The 14571-nt window shown below is 38.1% G+C and overlaps 1 protein-coding gene across 1 annotated transcript in view; it reads left to right on the top strand.

The window, feature by feature from the left end:
• Positions 1–417: 417 nt before the first annotated feature.
• Positions 418–14571, top strand: part of LOC309557582 (growth/differentiation factor 8-like) — a 28061-nt gene continuing 13907 nt past the window's right edge. Inside the window, exons 1-2 of the mRNA XM_082260371.1 lie at positions 418–879; positions 11300–11667. Coding sequence (XP_082116497.1) covers positions 519–879; positions 11300–11667 — 729 coding nt within the window. The 5' untranslated portion in view covers positions 418–518. The remainder of the gene's footprint in view (positions 880–11299; positions 11668–14571) is intronic.

Here is a 14571-nt window from a genome sequence, read left to right as displayed (position 1 = left end):
TCTTCATTTATCAAAACACTTTTACAAGGTAACATTTACATGTAATATCTGAATGACAAGAATATACTAGGTGTTAAATCAGTTTATTGGGTATATGTGAGTATATTTCTGCAGTGAAACTATTTTGTTTTTTTTAAAAGACAATTCTCTGGATGTTTTTACATGCACTGATAACATTTTCCTAATATGATTATGCAGTCATTTCCATGGATATGTATTCAGTTGTGTGCTCAGAATGATGAAACCACTTTGTGCTGTAATACATACCCTTCTTCTGGCAGTGAGGGTCTAACTGCTGCCAGTTAGATTCATTGAATATGTTGTAGCCAATAGCTGACTCTGATGACACAAGCGTAACACAAGTTGGAGTATAAAAGAACACCTAAGTAACACATGATTTATCATTGCAGATTTGTTTTTAAGCTGAAATCTCAATTGTAATAGGAAAGTTTGCTGTCCAGAGCCTGGCAGCTACCCAATTATTTAAAAAAAAGGCACTAAAATAATTATATGAGAACATGGTAAAGGTACATGTCTGCAGTTTTATTTACCTGTGCATTCTGGTAATATTTTCTCCTGTAAATATGAACAACAATCAAGCGACTGATAAGGACATCCTGTGCAGTTCTTGTACTTGGAGACAGAACAGCAAATCTTCAAGATTAGAAGCCATAAAGATCCAGATACTTAGCAAACTTCGACTGGAGCAGGCACCTAACATCAGCAAGGATGCTATAAAACATCTTTTACCCAAAGCTCCTCCGTTAGAAGAGCTGATTGACCAGTATGATGTTCAGGGTGATGACAGCAGTGAGGGATCCATGGAAGAAGATGATTATCATGCCACCACTGAAACTATTATCACCATGTCCACAGAGCGTAAGTAGAGAATTACCAGTCTCTCTGACAAGAACACTTTCACATCTTTTATTCTTTGGTCAAGCCAAATGCTTTTTTTTTTTTTTTTCCTCCCTTCTTTTAACTGAACACTACCAAGCTGTGTTGTGTGTATTGTGTTACATGGAGAAGGCCAAGCTTTAAATTCACACATTAAATCCACTAAAATCACTTGGGAAAAGCTGAAATACAAGACAGTAGGGGGATTGAATATTTTTGTTGCTGACTATTTTTAGAGAGCACCAGTAAATGGTTCATTCGAGAAAAAATGGCACGGCCAAAACTGTGTTAAATAGTTCATTGCATGCTGTATGCTGTGTGTGCATGCTCTTTGTATATTATTGATTGCCTATATTACCATTGCAAATTTCTTTATGTAATGTGACAATCTTGCTATTCTGTTTTAAATCAGCACTGAGGTTGTAAATGTGAAAAATACTAATGAGAATGCAGGGGATGATGTGCTCAACATTGCAGGTTTCCATGCCAGCTCAGCGAACTCAAGTTTGCTGAATACACCCTAGCATTTCAGAAGAAGCAACAAATGTTGTAATTTGCCTTTACTTTGGTTACTCTGATTCCTAGAGTTAAAGCTACCACTAATTGTAAACCATCCTCAACATCTGAAAAATGAAATAATTCAATTATTATTATCATGTGTCCATTCTGAAAGGGGTATTAAGACTAAGATTATTTTATACAAGAACTGTTTACAATCAGAAAACTGTAATGTGTTTTGAAAATTATCTAACACAGTGGATCCGATTTACTAAAAGAGTAGAGAATGCTTATTTAGCTTAGTGAATAAGGTATAGCTATGTTTACTTTAAGCATCCAACCATACAAAAAGCAAAATCCTGATCCGATATGTTCGTGCACATAACTGGGGATTCAAACTAAATACAGCTTTACTTTATACATTTTGTGAAGTGAACATTAACAATTTTAGTAAATCAATCCTCTTTCTGCAACTAGTGACTTAATGCAATATGTTCATATCCATGGAGGAGTAGCAGTCCAGCACCAGGGTTTGCTGAACTGGATTTCTTAAACTATGCTTCTGCATCATAGCATGACATCAAAAAAACGTGCCCATAAAGGTATGTCTTTAATTTAAAGTAAAATAGTGTAGATTCAAAACCATTAATAAAATTTAAGTCCAGCCAAGCTTTTTTTTTTTTTTAATAATTTGGATTGAGTGAACGAGTTAGAACCCCTTTGAGTTTTTACTGCTGCCTAGGGGTCTAGAGATTATCCCTCACTGTCTGTCCTAGTAACAATGGTTTCACAGGACAGAAAGTAAGGCACAATCTGCAATAAGAACATCAACAGCAACAAAAGTTTTTTTAGGGGGTGTATTCTGCTCACACTTTACTAAAGCCAAAAAATAATTTTTATTTCTTTTCGTATGGTTGTTGCAGATTTTCCCCTCACTTAGGGGGAGATTTACTAAAGCTGATGCGCACAGAATCGGGTGCAGCTGTGCATAGAAACCAACCAGCTTTTAGGTTTTATTGTCAAAGTTTAATTGAAGAAGCTGAAGTTAGAATTTGATTGGTTGCTATGCACAGTTGCACCAGATTCTGTGTAAACTAGTTTTAGTAAATCCCCCCCTTACTATCTGGTGAAACCATTGTCACTGTGACAGTAAGTGAGGGAAAATATCTCTAACAAAGCCCCAGACAACAGTAAAAACATATAGTCTTCCCAACTCTTTCCAAACTGTAAAACAAGTATTGGCTTGGCATACACTTTAAAGACATCCAAAGAGATTGCAGTTAATGGCATATAATAGAAAAAAAATTATATTGTACAAAAATCTGATCTTTGAAAATATTGATTTACACAATATATGGTACACTCAAAGGAGTCAAGGACAAGAATACATGATATCTTTTAGCAGTGCACAGGTAAGCCCTAAAAATGTTTAAAGTTTTCTAAAACTGGAGAGTGCAGAATCTGGCGCAGCTCTGTATTAAAACCAATCAGCTTCCAGGTTATATTGTCGAAGCTTAAATTGAACAAGCTGAAATTAGAAGCTGTTTGGCTACCATGCACAACTGCACCAGATTTTGCACTCTCTAGTTACTCTCTCATAACATAGACGTAGTTTTTGTTATAAAAAATTAAACACAGATGAGAAATAATACATTCAAATATTTTAACCAAAAAAGCTGGTTGATTTTATAAATGAGTACATTATCACTATAATATAAAGCTGTATTTACACAAATTATTTATTTATGTAAAAAAAAATTCTCTTTTTTAAGTTGCTCTGCAACTGATTGGATGCTTAAGTCACTTGGCTAAGTGAAAAGTGTACTTTTTAGTAAATCACCCTCAAAGTGTTATGCTCGAAAACAAATAGTAACATTAAATATGCAAGTAAAAATTCATTCCTTGCCAGGTTTTTTCCCTTTTATCGTGTTTCTGGTGTTAAAGATTTAACAGATATTGTAAAAACGTGCAATGTTGAGAAGCAACAGACAAATGGTATTTAGTACATTAATATACAGATGTATATTGTTAAATGAATATGTTTATTTTTATGCATAATAACTATTCCAAAGAATAGTGTAACTTCCCAACTAAATCTTATAGCTAAATAGCATTTAAAACCTAAATTTTATTCTCATGTGTGTTACTGCATGTGTAATAAATACAAAAAATCAGGATTTGGCCATACAGCGATTTATTCAGAGGTTCATTGGCCCTGCAAGGTTCTGGTTACCTTTTTAAGGGAGTTATCCTTTGGTATGCAAAAGGGATTGTATACGAAAAATATGCTTACTAAAGGAGTAGTTTACCATAGCTCTGTCAACCTTTAGGGCTTTCTACAGGCAAAAATTATTTTTTTAAACTGTCATTGGATGTTTTTTTGGGCACTCCTTAGGTTCTTTAATCAAGAACGTTTGGGCTGTTTAAGTAAAGGAGTTCAGAATCTTCACACAATGACACGCGAATATTCACTTCAGGTCAAGTGAAAAAGCAAATTCCTGTTCGCTTTGAATATTCATTTATGATTAAATAGGTAAACAGGGTTATCCTTTTCATATGATTTGATATTTGAAGGGAACATTTACAGAATTTATTGTGTGAAAAGTATCAATTCCTTTAGTGAATCAGTCTGAATATCAACAGGAAAACACATGTGGACATTGAGAAATTCACTATTTTTTTAAATAACATACCAACTTTTCCAGGGTATGGATTACTGTTCTGATCTAATAAAAAATCTACACTGGGCCAAGCCATTTGAAAAATGTTTTGCACAGTCCAACAGGAAAGCAATAGTGAACATTCCAACTCCATGTATATTTAAGGGCTTATTCACATGGATATCTGTAGGTGTTTTATACGACTAGTGTAACTTCCTAAAGCTTTCCCTGGTCTGGGGAGCTGTATGTGCCACGTACAGCCTGCTAAGAAAATGACTGTTTGAAGCAATACTCTTGTAAGCGCCAATCCTTGTTTGCAACAGCATTTACCTGTGCATGCATAACGGACCTGTTACCTCGCGGACAGAAGTTTTGCATTTGGAAGTTCATTTTACATGCATACAGGGGTAAACACAGATGCAATGAAACATTGTCATTTAAAATAGTATGACTTTGTACAGGTTTCACTTATATGGAAAGCTGTATGTGCACATGCTGCTCTCCGGATGAGGGAAAGCTCCAGGAAATTTACACTAGGCACATAAAACACTCACAAATATCTGTGTGTATGAACCCTAATGCAGCATTTTCCAAAAATGTCAAATGTCTTAATACAAGGTACTCAAACCAATGCTTTTTCTTTGCTGATTACTTTGCAAATGATGTATGCATTTTAGAAATCATACCAATGTCTGAATTTTTACTATTCACTCAGCTACACTCCCGCTTGTAAAACATAGCAAACTATAACTAAGTGGATACAACCATAGTGTCTAACATATAACAAAAGAAACAGAACAAAAACATACACTGCATTGAATCATAGGTAATACTCTGTACATTAGAAAAGGTCTGCATGTGCCAATAATGAGTATTTTCTAGAAGCATGTGCTCAATCCCATAGGAGTCAGATTCCTGAAATAATTATTGAGATAGTTCTGGGACTATAAGCTCCACACATGCTGTCAGGATCACTTAGGAATTTAGAGGAAGCATTGGAATTCAAATACATCTGGCTCTAACAACCATGTGATCAGTAGCAATGGTAACTTATTTGCAGTTAAAGGGTTGGCCAAGCATCAACAGGAAAACTGTCAAATGTAAAAAAATAACCCCTTTTGTTGCAGTTAGTGAATAATGCATTTTAATGCATTCCTATTTATGGAACGTTAGTCATTCAACACCAAAGTTTATTGAATTGAACTTTTTTTGTCAGTAAACAAAATAAGTTTTATGTTACTACAAAGAAAATCCGTTTTGCAGAAATTCAAAAGATTGTATTATAAAAGTTGTAAAATATGAAAATAAAATTAAGATATAAGAAACAGAACAAAAAATCAAATTTTTGGTAATCAAAATTGAATCTAACAGGATCAATAATGAATAATGCACTCAAAGGAGTCAGACTTACTAATGGGACTTTTCCACTGCAAGTACCGGCTCGTACCGGCTCGGCTCTACTCGGCCCTGCTTGGCCCGTTTTGCTTTTCCACTGCTGGTACCGCATGGTATAGTGTCGGAACGGTTCGGTACGGTATAGGTTTGCTTTTCCCCTAAAGTAGTACTAAAGTTAAGTGGGTGGGATAACAACGGGGTGGGTGGGATTCTCTGACCAATCAGTGGCTAGTAGTGACTGCATGCAAAGGATTGTGGGATATGGTACCAGTTTGGTACCTGTTGGAACCACAATCGAGTAGGTACTGTTTTTTCAGAGCCGTACCATACCGTACCGTTCGGTTCCATGCAGTGGAAAAGCAAACCTATACCGTACCGTACCGAACCGTTCCGACCCTATACCATGCGGTACCAGCAGTGGAAAAGCACAAAAGCGTGCCGAACCGGTACGGTTCCAAGCGCCATTAGTGCTGTTCTTTGGTAATGTATCAGGTCTCATTGATATAATATTGTTCAACAAGATGCGCAATAATTACATTTTACTTGGGTAGGTAAATACAACCATGCTTAACCACTTAAGCCCCGGAGGATTTGACTGCTCAAAGACCAGGGCCTATTTTGCGATTCGGCACTGCGTGACCTTAACGGACAATTGCGCGGTCATGCAACGCTGTACCTAAACTAAATCGATGTCCTTATTTTCCCACAAACAGAGCTTTCTTTTGGTGGTATTTGATCACCTGTGCGATTTTTATTTTTTGCGCTATAAACAAAAAAAGAGCGACAATTTTGAAAAAATAACAATATTTTTCACATTTTTTTATATGAAATTCTCAAAAAAAAAAAGGTAAAAATCAAAATTTTTTAACATTTTAGGCCAATTTGTTTTCTGCTACATATTTTTGCTAAAAAAAATTGCAATAAGGGTATTTTGATTGGTTTGCACAAAAGTTATTGCATTTAATAACTACGGGAAAGATTTATGTCATTTTTATTGTTTTTTTTTTTAACGAGTAATGGCGTTGATCTGCGATTTTTTTGCGGGACTGCGACATTGTGGCGGACAGATCAGACCCCTGACTGACATTTTTGACACTTTTGGGGGTACCAGTGACATTACTACAGTAATCAGTGCTATAAATATGCACTGTTACTGTAAAAATGACACTGGCAGGGAAGGGGTTAACTTTATTAGAGATCCAGGGGTTAAGTGTGTCCCTAGGGGCGGGCTTCTAACTGTCAAGGGGTGTGGCTTTTGATGTAACCACAGAGACATACGATCCTACATATCAGGATCGTATAGTCTCTGCTGTTACACCAGGGAGAATGACAGATGGCTTTGTTTACATCAGCCACCTACCTTTCTCCCTCTCCAGCAGGAGATTGCCAGTGGCCAGCGGACATCGGAGCCGCCGGTCACTCGCGCGGGGATGCCAGGGAACGAGTGGGGGCGGGAGCGTGCCTCCGGCGGCGCGCTCGCCCCTACAGGCTCCTGGGCGAGCGACGTAGTACTACGTCACTTTGCCCAGGAGGGGCTGACCGCCGCAGTAAATGTACTTGCGGCAGTCGGGAAGTGGTTAACAGAAAATATAAAGTGACTGTTTCTCCTCTCTCTATAACATATGTGTCAACCTATTCACGTTGCTCGTACCTTTTGTTCTATAGCCAGTTATCCATCTTGAACTTTCATTTAAATGGTACAGAATCAGCCTATCATTAGGGTCTACAGTATATTTCTACTTGAAGGTCATTTACAAATAGTAAGCTTTGTCTGACGTGGATCACTCAATAAAGCCTCTATGATGCGAAGAAAAAGGGTAGATTATTATTATTATTTTTCTTTTTTTGAATGAAGTAGGGAGGTTATAGAAACCCTGTCAAGTTACTATAGCTGTCTAGAGTTGTCACCAGAAGAGGTGAGAGTAAATCATCCAATGGGAACTCCTATTCTGGGGACAAGTGTCTAAAAGGGGACATCACTTCCCCTCACTTTTTAGACATTTCCTCTCACTTCCTGTTGTGACTTCAGTACAGGAAATGAAGAAAAAATGGCACACAGACAATAAAAAAGAAACTGATGGTTTTTAACTCTTCCCTAACCTATTCGGATCTCAAAAACATGTTTTGGTTGTACATATAACTTCAAGTAGACCTTCAGCCATTTTTCTAGCTTTGGATCAAGTAGAGAAAGCTTATTATTTCAGTCTTTGTTATTCAAGGGGACAGTCACACTCACTAGTTGTCCTGTCACCACTTCCAACTTCCAAATTTTCCTGACAGGAAATCCACATCAGTACTTGATTAAAGGCTAACTTTGCCCAAAACAAAACAATTTTAGAACAGCAATGACAAAAAATGGGGTAACTCTGGAATGCCTGTAATGTACTCCCAGGTATCTTTGGACTGATAATATTGAACCCTGAAGCCCATGGTGAGTTGCAATTAAATACAAATAGTACATGTCACTGTCCACGTTGTTTGTATGACACCTGTTCCCAGTGACACTTTCCTCACTTTGGGAAAGTTTAGGTCTTACAATGTCTCTGGAACAAGAAGTGAGCATAAACCTTTGTGATGGGAACACAGATAGCAATAAAAATAATATCTTTTCCATCAAATGCATAACCTTTAGGCTACGTTCACATGTGGTCGATTCTGCCCGCGATCCGGAAATCATTGCAAATCGCGGGACGCCTGTGCGATGCCCGTGATTTGCAATGGCACCCCAAACGCTATGCGATGCTGCCGCGATTTCCGTCTGCCGAATCGAGGTAACATCGCGCAAACAGAATCGCAGGATGCATGACGCACAAAAGAAGCTCTCGCGATTCTGTTTGCGCAATGTTACCGTGATTCGGCAGGCAGAAATCGCAGCAACATTGCACAGCGTTTGGGGTGCCATTGCAAATCACGGGCATCGCACAGGCGTCCCGTGATTTGCAATGATTTCCAGATCGCGGGCAGAATCGCAGTGATTCTGCCCTGATCCGCTGCGCCCACATATGAACGTAGCCTTAAACATTGAGTGAAGTTTTATTTTTATCATTTTGTGAGGACAAACATGCCTAAAGAATAAGAAAGGGGCCAAATATTATATGTGAGTTCTGAATGATTCCATGTATTATGTCTTTTAACAGTGACAGGTATAACAAAATCTGAGTATAATAATGTGTTTATAAAACAATATTTAAAATATACATTTATTGGACCTTCACCATGCCACATCCAATTATTTATACATAAAGAACCATACCAATCCTATTGGTTGAAACAAGGCGGACTTTATTGGCACAACATCAGGCAGCGAAATATTAAACAAATGTATTATTTCTCCAACATTTAAAATTTGCACATTAAAAACAAGTTGCAACACCATTTGTACATAGAATAATCAATACCAAAAGGCTACCCAACCCAGAAGTAGAGATATGCAATTAGCATAAGATAATATTGGACAATATATATGGCACTGTATTGCTAATAATATAGCCATCAAAAACTGGTAGAATGTCCATAGTTACTCCATTCGGGAAAGGCTATGTACAAAGGGTGTTTAAATTTGCTTTTAATGTGCAAATTGTAAATGTTGGAGAAATAAAATAATTCATTTTTTTAATATTCAGCTGCCTCATGTTGTGCCAATAATAATGTCCACCTTGCTTCAACCAACAGGATTCCTATGGTTCTGTATGTATCAATATTTGAAATATAACTTCACCAAAGCAAGTATTTCAGCTTTGATCCCACAAGTGGGTTGACTAATTAGTTTCATATAACTCCAGAGAACTCAAGTGATCAGATCTCTGTATGTTTATGTGCCACCATCCTACATGTTACTTATCTTCTAGTAACACCTAGAAGTAGATGGAAACCCAGTCACTAACAAGCTTTATCATGTGCATGCTGTTTTAAAAGTAATTTTCAAATTTTGTAAATCTGCAGCTTTTCATAAAATAATATTGTAACATAAAAGTCATTGTTCAGGCACTTCCTGTTATAGGATGACAGCCCTCTATTCCTGTCTCCCAAATGTTCTCCTGCATTGTTTACCCCTCAATTACTTTAATTATAGAGATACAAGTGGCCATGCCAACACACATTGTGCAATACACTATATTACTAAAAGTATTGGGACACCTGCCTTTACACACACATGAACTTTAATGGCATCCCAGTCTTAGTCGGTAGGGTTCAATGTTGAGTTGGCCCACCCTTTGCAGCTATAACAGCTTTAACTCTTCTGGAAAGGTTGCCCACAAGATGTGTTATTTATTGTGATGTAATATGCCACTTGATTCAGATTTATATGTTGTCACTTCGAAAAGTTTATATATAAAAGAAAATAATTAAAACAACACATGAAAACTATAGAGTAAATACATTTGTTGTAACAGTATAATTATATGTCAACTCTGATCAATACTTTTTTAATCAATGACAAGGTTTCCATAAATGAAATACTCTATATTATCAAAAATATTGGGACACCTGCCTTTACACGTACATGAATTTTAATGACATCCCAGTTGTAGTCCGTAGGGATCAATATTGAGTTGGCCCATCCTTTGCAAGCTATAACAGCTTCAACTCCTCTGGGAAGGCTATCCACAAGGATTAGAAGTGTGTCTATGGGAATATTTGACCATTCTTCCAGAAGCGCATTTGTGAGGTCAGGCACTGATGTTGGAGAGAAGGCCTAGCCCACAGTCCCTGCTCTAATTCATCCCAAAGGTGTTCTGTCGGGTTGAGGTCAGGACTCTGTGCAGGCCAGTCAAGTTCCTCCCCCCCAAACTCACTCATTCATGTCCTTATGGACCTTGCTTTGTGCACTGGTACGCAGTCATGTTGGAACAGGAAGGGGCCATCCCCAAACTGTTACCACGAAGTTGGGAGCATGAAATTGTCCAAAACGTCTTAGTATGCTGTTGCCTTAAGAGTTCCCTTCACTGGAAATCAGGGGCCAAGCCCAACCCCTGAAAAACAACCCCACACCATAACCCCCCCCCTCCACCAAATGATTTGGACCAGTGCACAAAGCAAGGTCCATAAACACATGGATGAGCAAGTTCGGGGTGGAGGAACTTGACTGGCCTGCACAGAGTCCTGACCTTAACCTGATAGAACACCTTTAGGATGAATTAGAGTGGAGAAGCTGTTATAGCTGTAAAGGGTGTGCCAATTTAATATTGAACTCTATGGACTAAGACTGGGATACCATTAAAGTTCATGTATATGTAAAGGCAGGCGGTCTCAATACTTTTGGTAATATAGTATATGTTCAACTATTGTCACTATCAGTGGTGATCTCAGGCATGTTCAGACACAAGTCCAAACCCACCTGAGCTATCCCACTGGGAAGCTGTCAAAGCTGACAGCCAATCATAGGCGGCAGAGGCATTTCCTGTCCCGCAGCCAAACATATACATACCCCTTGTATACATGAGGCTGAAGGACAGCTGAAAGCCTTTGCCACCTATAATTGGCTATCAGCTTTGACAGCTTCCTGGCAGGATACCTCAGGCAGATCCAGACTCGTGTACAAACATGCCTGAGCTTATCTCTAGTGTGCATGCATGCAAAAAGATCATAACTACAAAGAGACTACAGGAGATCAGCAGTGCTGAGTTTCAACAAAGAATGAAAAAGTGCTATAAAAAAATACCTTCCTGTGTCAAAAACTCATCCAAGTAAAATATTCTCTTATACAAACCTACTACTACAAAATTCTTTACATACTAACCACTCTCAAATTCATCACCTCTAACTAAATTTTCAAATTGCTAAACCTTTCTAAATATTTTGTGCAATGTGACTCAGTAAAGATATTTTACTGTTTTTGTTTTTTACAGCTGACTTTTCAACTACAGAGAAACAAAAATGTTGTTACTTCAAATTCAGCTCTATAATGCAGTACAATAAAATAGCAAAAGCTCAGCTTTGGATTTATTTGAAGCCAGTCCAAAGGCATACCACAGTTTTTGTGCAGACATTCAGACTTCCCAGATCATCAAATGATGGCACAAGATCTACTGGAATCCGGCCACTAAAGCTTGAGATGGCCCCTGGACCTGGTGTCTGGAAAAGCCTTGATGTGAAAGCTGCACTGCAAAACTGGCTTAAACAACCTGAATCCAGTATTGGTATAGAAATAAAAGCTTCTGATGAAAATGGTAGAGACATCCCATTAGGCCATCGTGGTTCAAATGAAGATGGGCTGGTAGGTCATCTGTTTATGTAATTGCTGAGTAGAACAGTGAATAGAGTTTGGCAATAAGGGTGATTAAAATCTCTTGCTATTTACAAATGTAACCTTTTGCTAGCAGTCATCTCAGACTAGAGCTGCACAGATTTTTAGAAGTCCAATCAAGCTACTAAATTGTTAGTGATTATTTTCCATTGTAAGTTATTATTTGCCAAGAGTAGCAATTGGCTGGAACAAATGGCCTCCCCTGGAGTAAGCTATACCAGTAGCAAGTAATAGCAATTACCAAGGAGCTTGGGTGTGGACTGAACTTGATTTGAACTTCTATAAGGAAGCTGGCACTCCCACCCACTGTCACCTAATCAACTGCGGTCAATGCTATGTGACTATATTACGTCAATGATGTCAGAAGCATTACCGCCCTTTGGTTATGTGGAGTTGTGGGGTGGGATGGGGAATGCCCTGGCCACATTCTATTGGGTAGCAGTGGGGGGTCAGTTTCCTTTGGGGTTTGATAGAAACCCAAGTTCAGACAAATCCTGAGCTATCAGTCTTTGAATGCTTCTATCATGAGTAATTGATAGGTCTGCAATGATCAAAAGGTGTGTAGTATGGCAAAGGTGCAATCAGAAATGCCTTGAACCACATCGCAAAATTGACCATAGAGATACACACAGAAAATAAAAGTGGGTCTTTTTACGGTGCCACAATCTCAGAAATAACCAACAGCAGTATTGTTTATTCCTGAGATCGTAGCACCATTAAAATTCATGCTTTTTCTTTTTTGTGTGTATTTCAAATGGATGTGTAATAACCTACAGAAATATGAAGCATAACATGTAAAGCTATGGCCAGATGCAAAGTAATATGTGTGATATTTGGCTATCCTTGCAAAGTTGTCAAAAAACAATCCCAATAGCAGGAAAATAGACCTATGGTTTTAATTAAATGTATATGTGTATATATATATATATATATATATATACACACCAGCTGGCATATCAAAGCTTCCCACCCACAGCATGGGTCCTCCTACCTGGTCAGTGCCAGGACTTTTTATAACAGAAAAATTGTGCTGCAATCGGGAGCCAAGCATTTATTTGACTTGCAGTTGCAGTGCAGCCCTTTTAACTTCAGTGAGTAAGTTAGACAGGTGGTGCACCTGTCAAACTCGGCACGCCAAGTTAAACTTGCCATGGCTACGTTATGTATATTGTCCTTTTCAGCTGCATGTTGTGTTTTAGATGGGCAGCTGGGGTCGGTATACCACACTGACCTGGTACCTATATGTGCAGTATATATGTATAAACTAGTCTGTAACACCTTAGAAAATATACCTTTTAAGCCAGGTTTTAAAAAGGGTCCTTGTAAAAACAAGGCTATGGCCATATTGTGGCCTTACATCTGCTTTAAATGATAAAACAAATCTACCACAGCAGTGTGCTTTACTAAAGTACATTGTGCGTTGCTGGTTTCAGGAGTCTGGCAGGAAACTGGCAAATTGCAATGAAAATAAATTAGGCAAAGTAAAAGAAAAACCTGGTAGGAGAGCCCAGGCATGTGGCCTGTCACAGAATTAAACAGAACCAGTTATGACTGGACTTATACAAAATGGCTGTATTTGGGATGACTCTAGGCCCCATTAGCTAGTGTTATCACATGTTTCTCTAAGCAATATGGATCCATCAGGGTGGATGGTGTAACATGGGACACAGCCTATTTTCTAGAATCCTTGCAATAGTTTGAGGTCACAGTTCAAAGGGAAAATGGGTCTATGACATTACATATATGTTTTTTTTTTTTACCCTCCTTGTGTATTATTGAAATATTGGCCCAGAGCAAGTCTGGAGAAATGGTATGGATGTCCAATAGCTCATTGAATGCCTCCATGTACTCTGTAGAAAGTTGAGGTAAAAGGGTTTTGATCATTGCAGACCTATCAATTACTCATGATGAGTATCTAAAATTGCGCTAAGTTGCACAGCTGAGGTAATAGGCATAGAAAGTTATTCTTCTATAGACAGAAATCATTGCAATTTCATCTGCACTTCAGAGAATTGGGATGGCTCTGTGAGATAAGAGAGGAGAATTCACCTGAATTCTGACAGCAGCTGTTTTGCCACTGCCTGTCCCTATGCTGATAACACGAGTTGTCATCTATGCATGCATACCAGTATCACATAACAGAACTCCATAAGTAAAGGAAACCTGTACTGAAAGAAATACAGTGGCTGTAATTGCTGACCTCCTTCTGAATATGCTAGTGCCTGACTGCCTTTGGCTTAAATTCAAGACATCTCAGACATCTGCACATTTCGCCATGTTTTGATTCTTTAATGCTACCAGTACAGAAAAATGCTAGAAATCCAGTGAGCTCCTAACTTCCTATAATACTCAGCTAAAAAATCTTTTGGTAAAAAATATCTTTTTATAAAAATTTTGGATTGGGTTTGGGTTGTCCAAATGTGCATGCAAAGCCTGTAGATTAGGGAGTGTTTTGGGCAGTGGATTATTAAGAGTGTGGCAATAGTGTTTGGTTAAAACAATATAACCCATCCCATCAATCTTGCACTGAGACTTAGGCTGGCCATACATGGGTCGAATTTCGAAAGAATTTTCTTTCGAAAATCTTATCTTAGAATTTTCGTTTGAATTTCACACCATTAGTGGGCCGCGGCAACGGCCGATTTTCATGCAGTCATCGAATTTGAGTGATCGGCATGTTGGAAATTTTTTGAAAAACAAACTCTTTTCTAATCAATGATGGGAGAATCATGCAAGAAATATAATCAAAAAAGAGATGTGCATGATTGCAAGAAAGAAAATTCACGGGAAGAAAAGAAGATTCCCAGGCCACTAAAATTATTTTCTGTAGCAATATAAGGTGAAATTAAAGGCTTGGTCGGTCGAATTTTGAAA

This window comes from Pelophylax lessonae (assembly GCF_965119305.1).
Source record: "Pelophylax lessonae genome assembly, chromosome: 6".
In the NCBI taxonomy this organism is placed as follows: Eukaryota; Metazoa; Chordata; class Amphibia; order Anura; family Ranidae; genus Pelophylax; species Pelophylax lessonae.
Note: the sequence above shows the minus strand (reverse complement) of the source record. Positions and strands in the feature narration are given on the sequence as shown.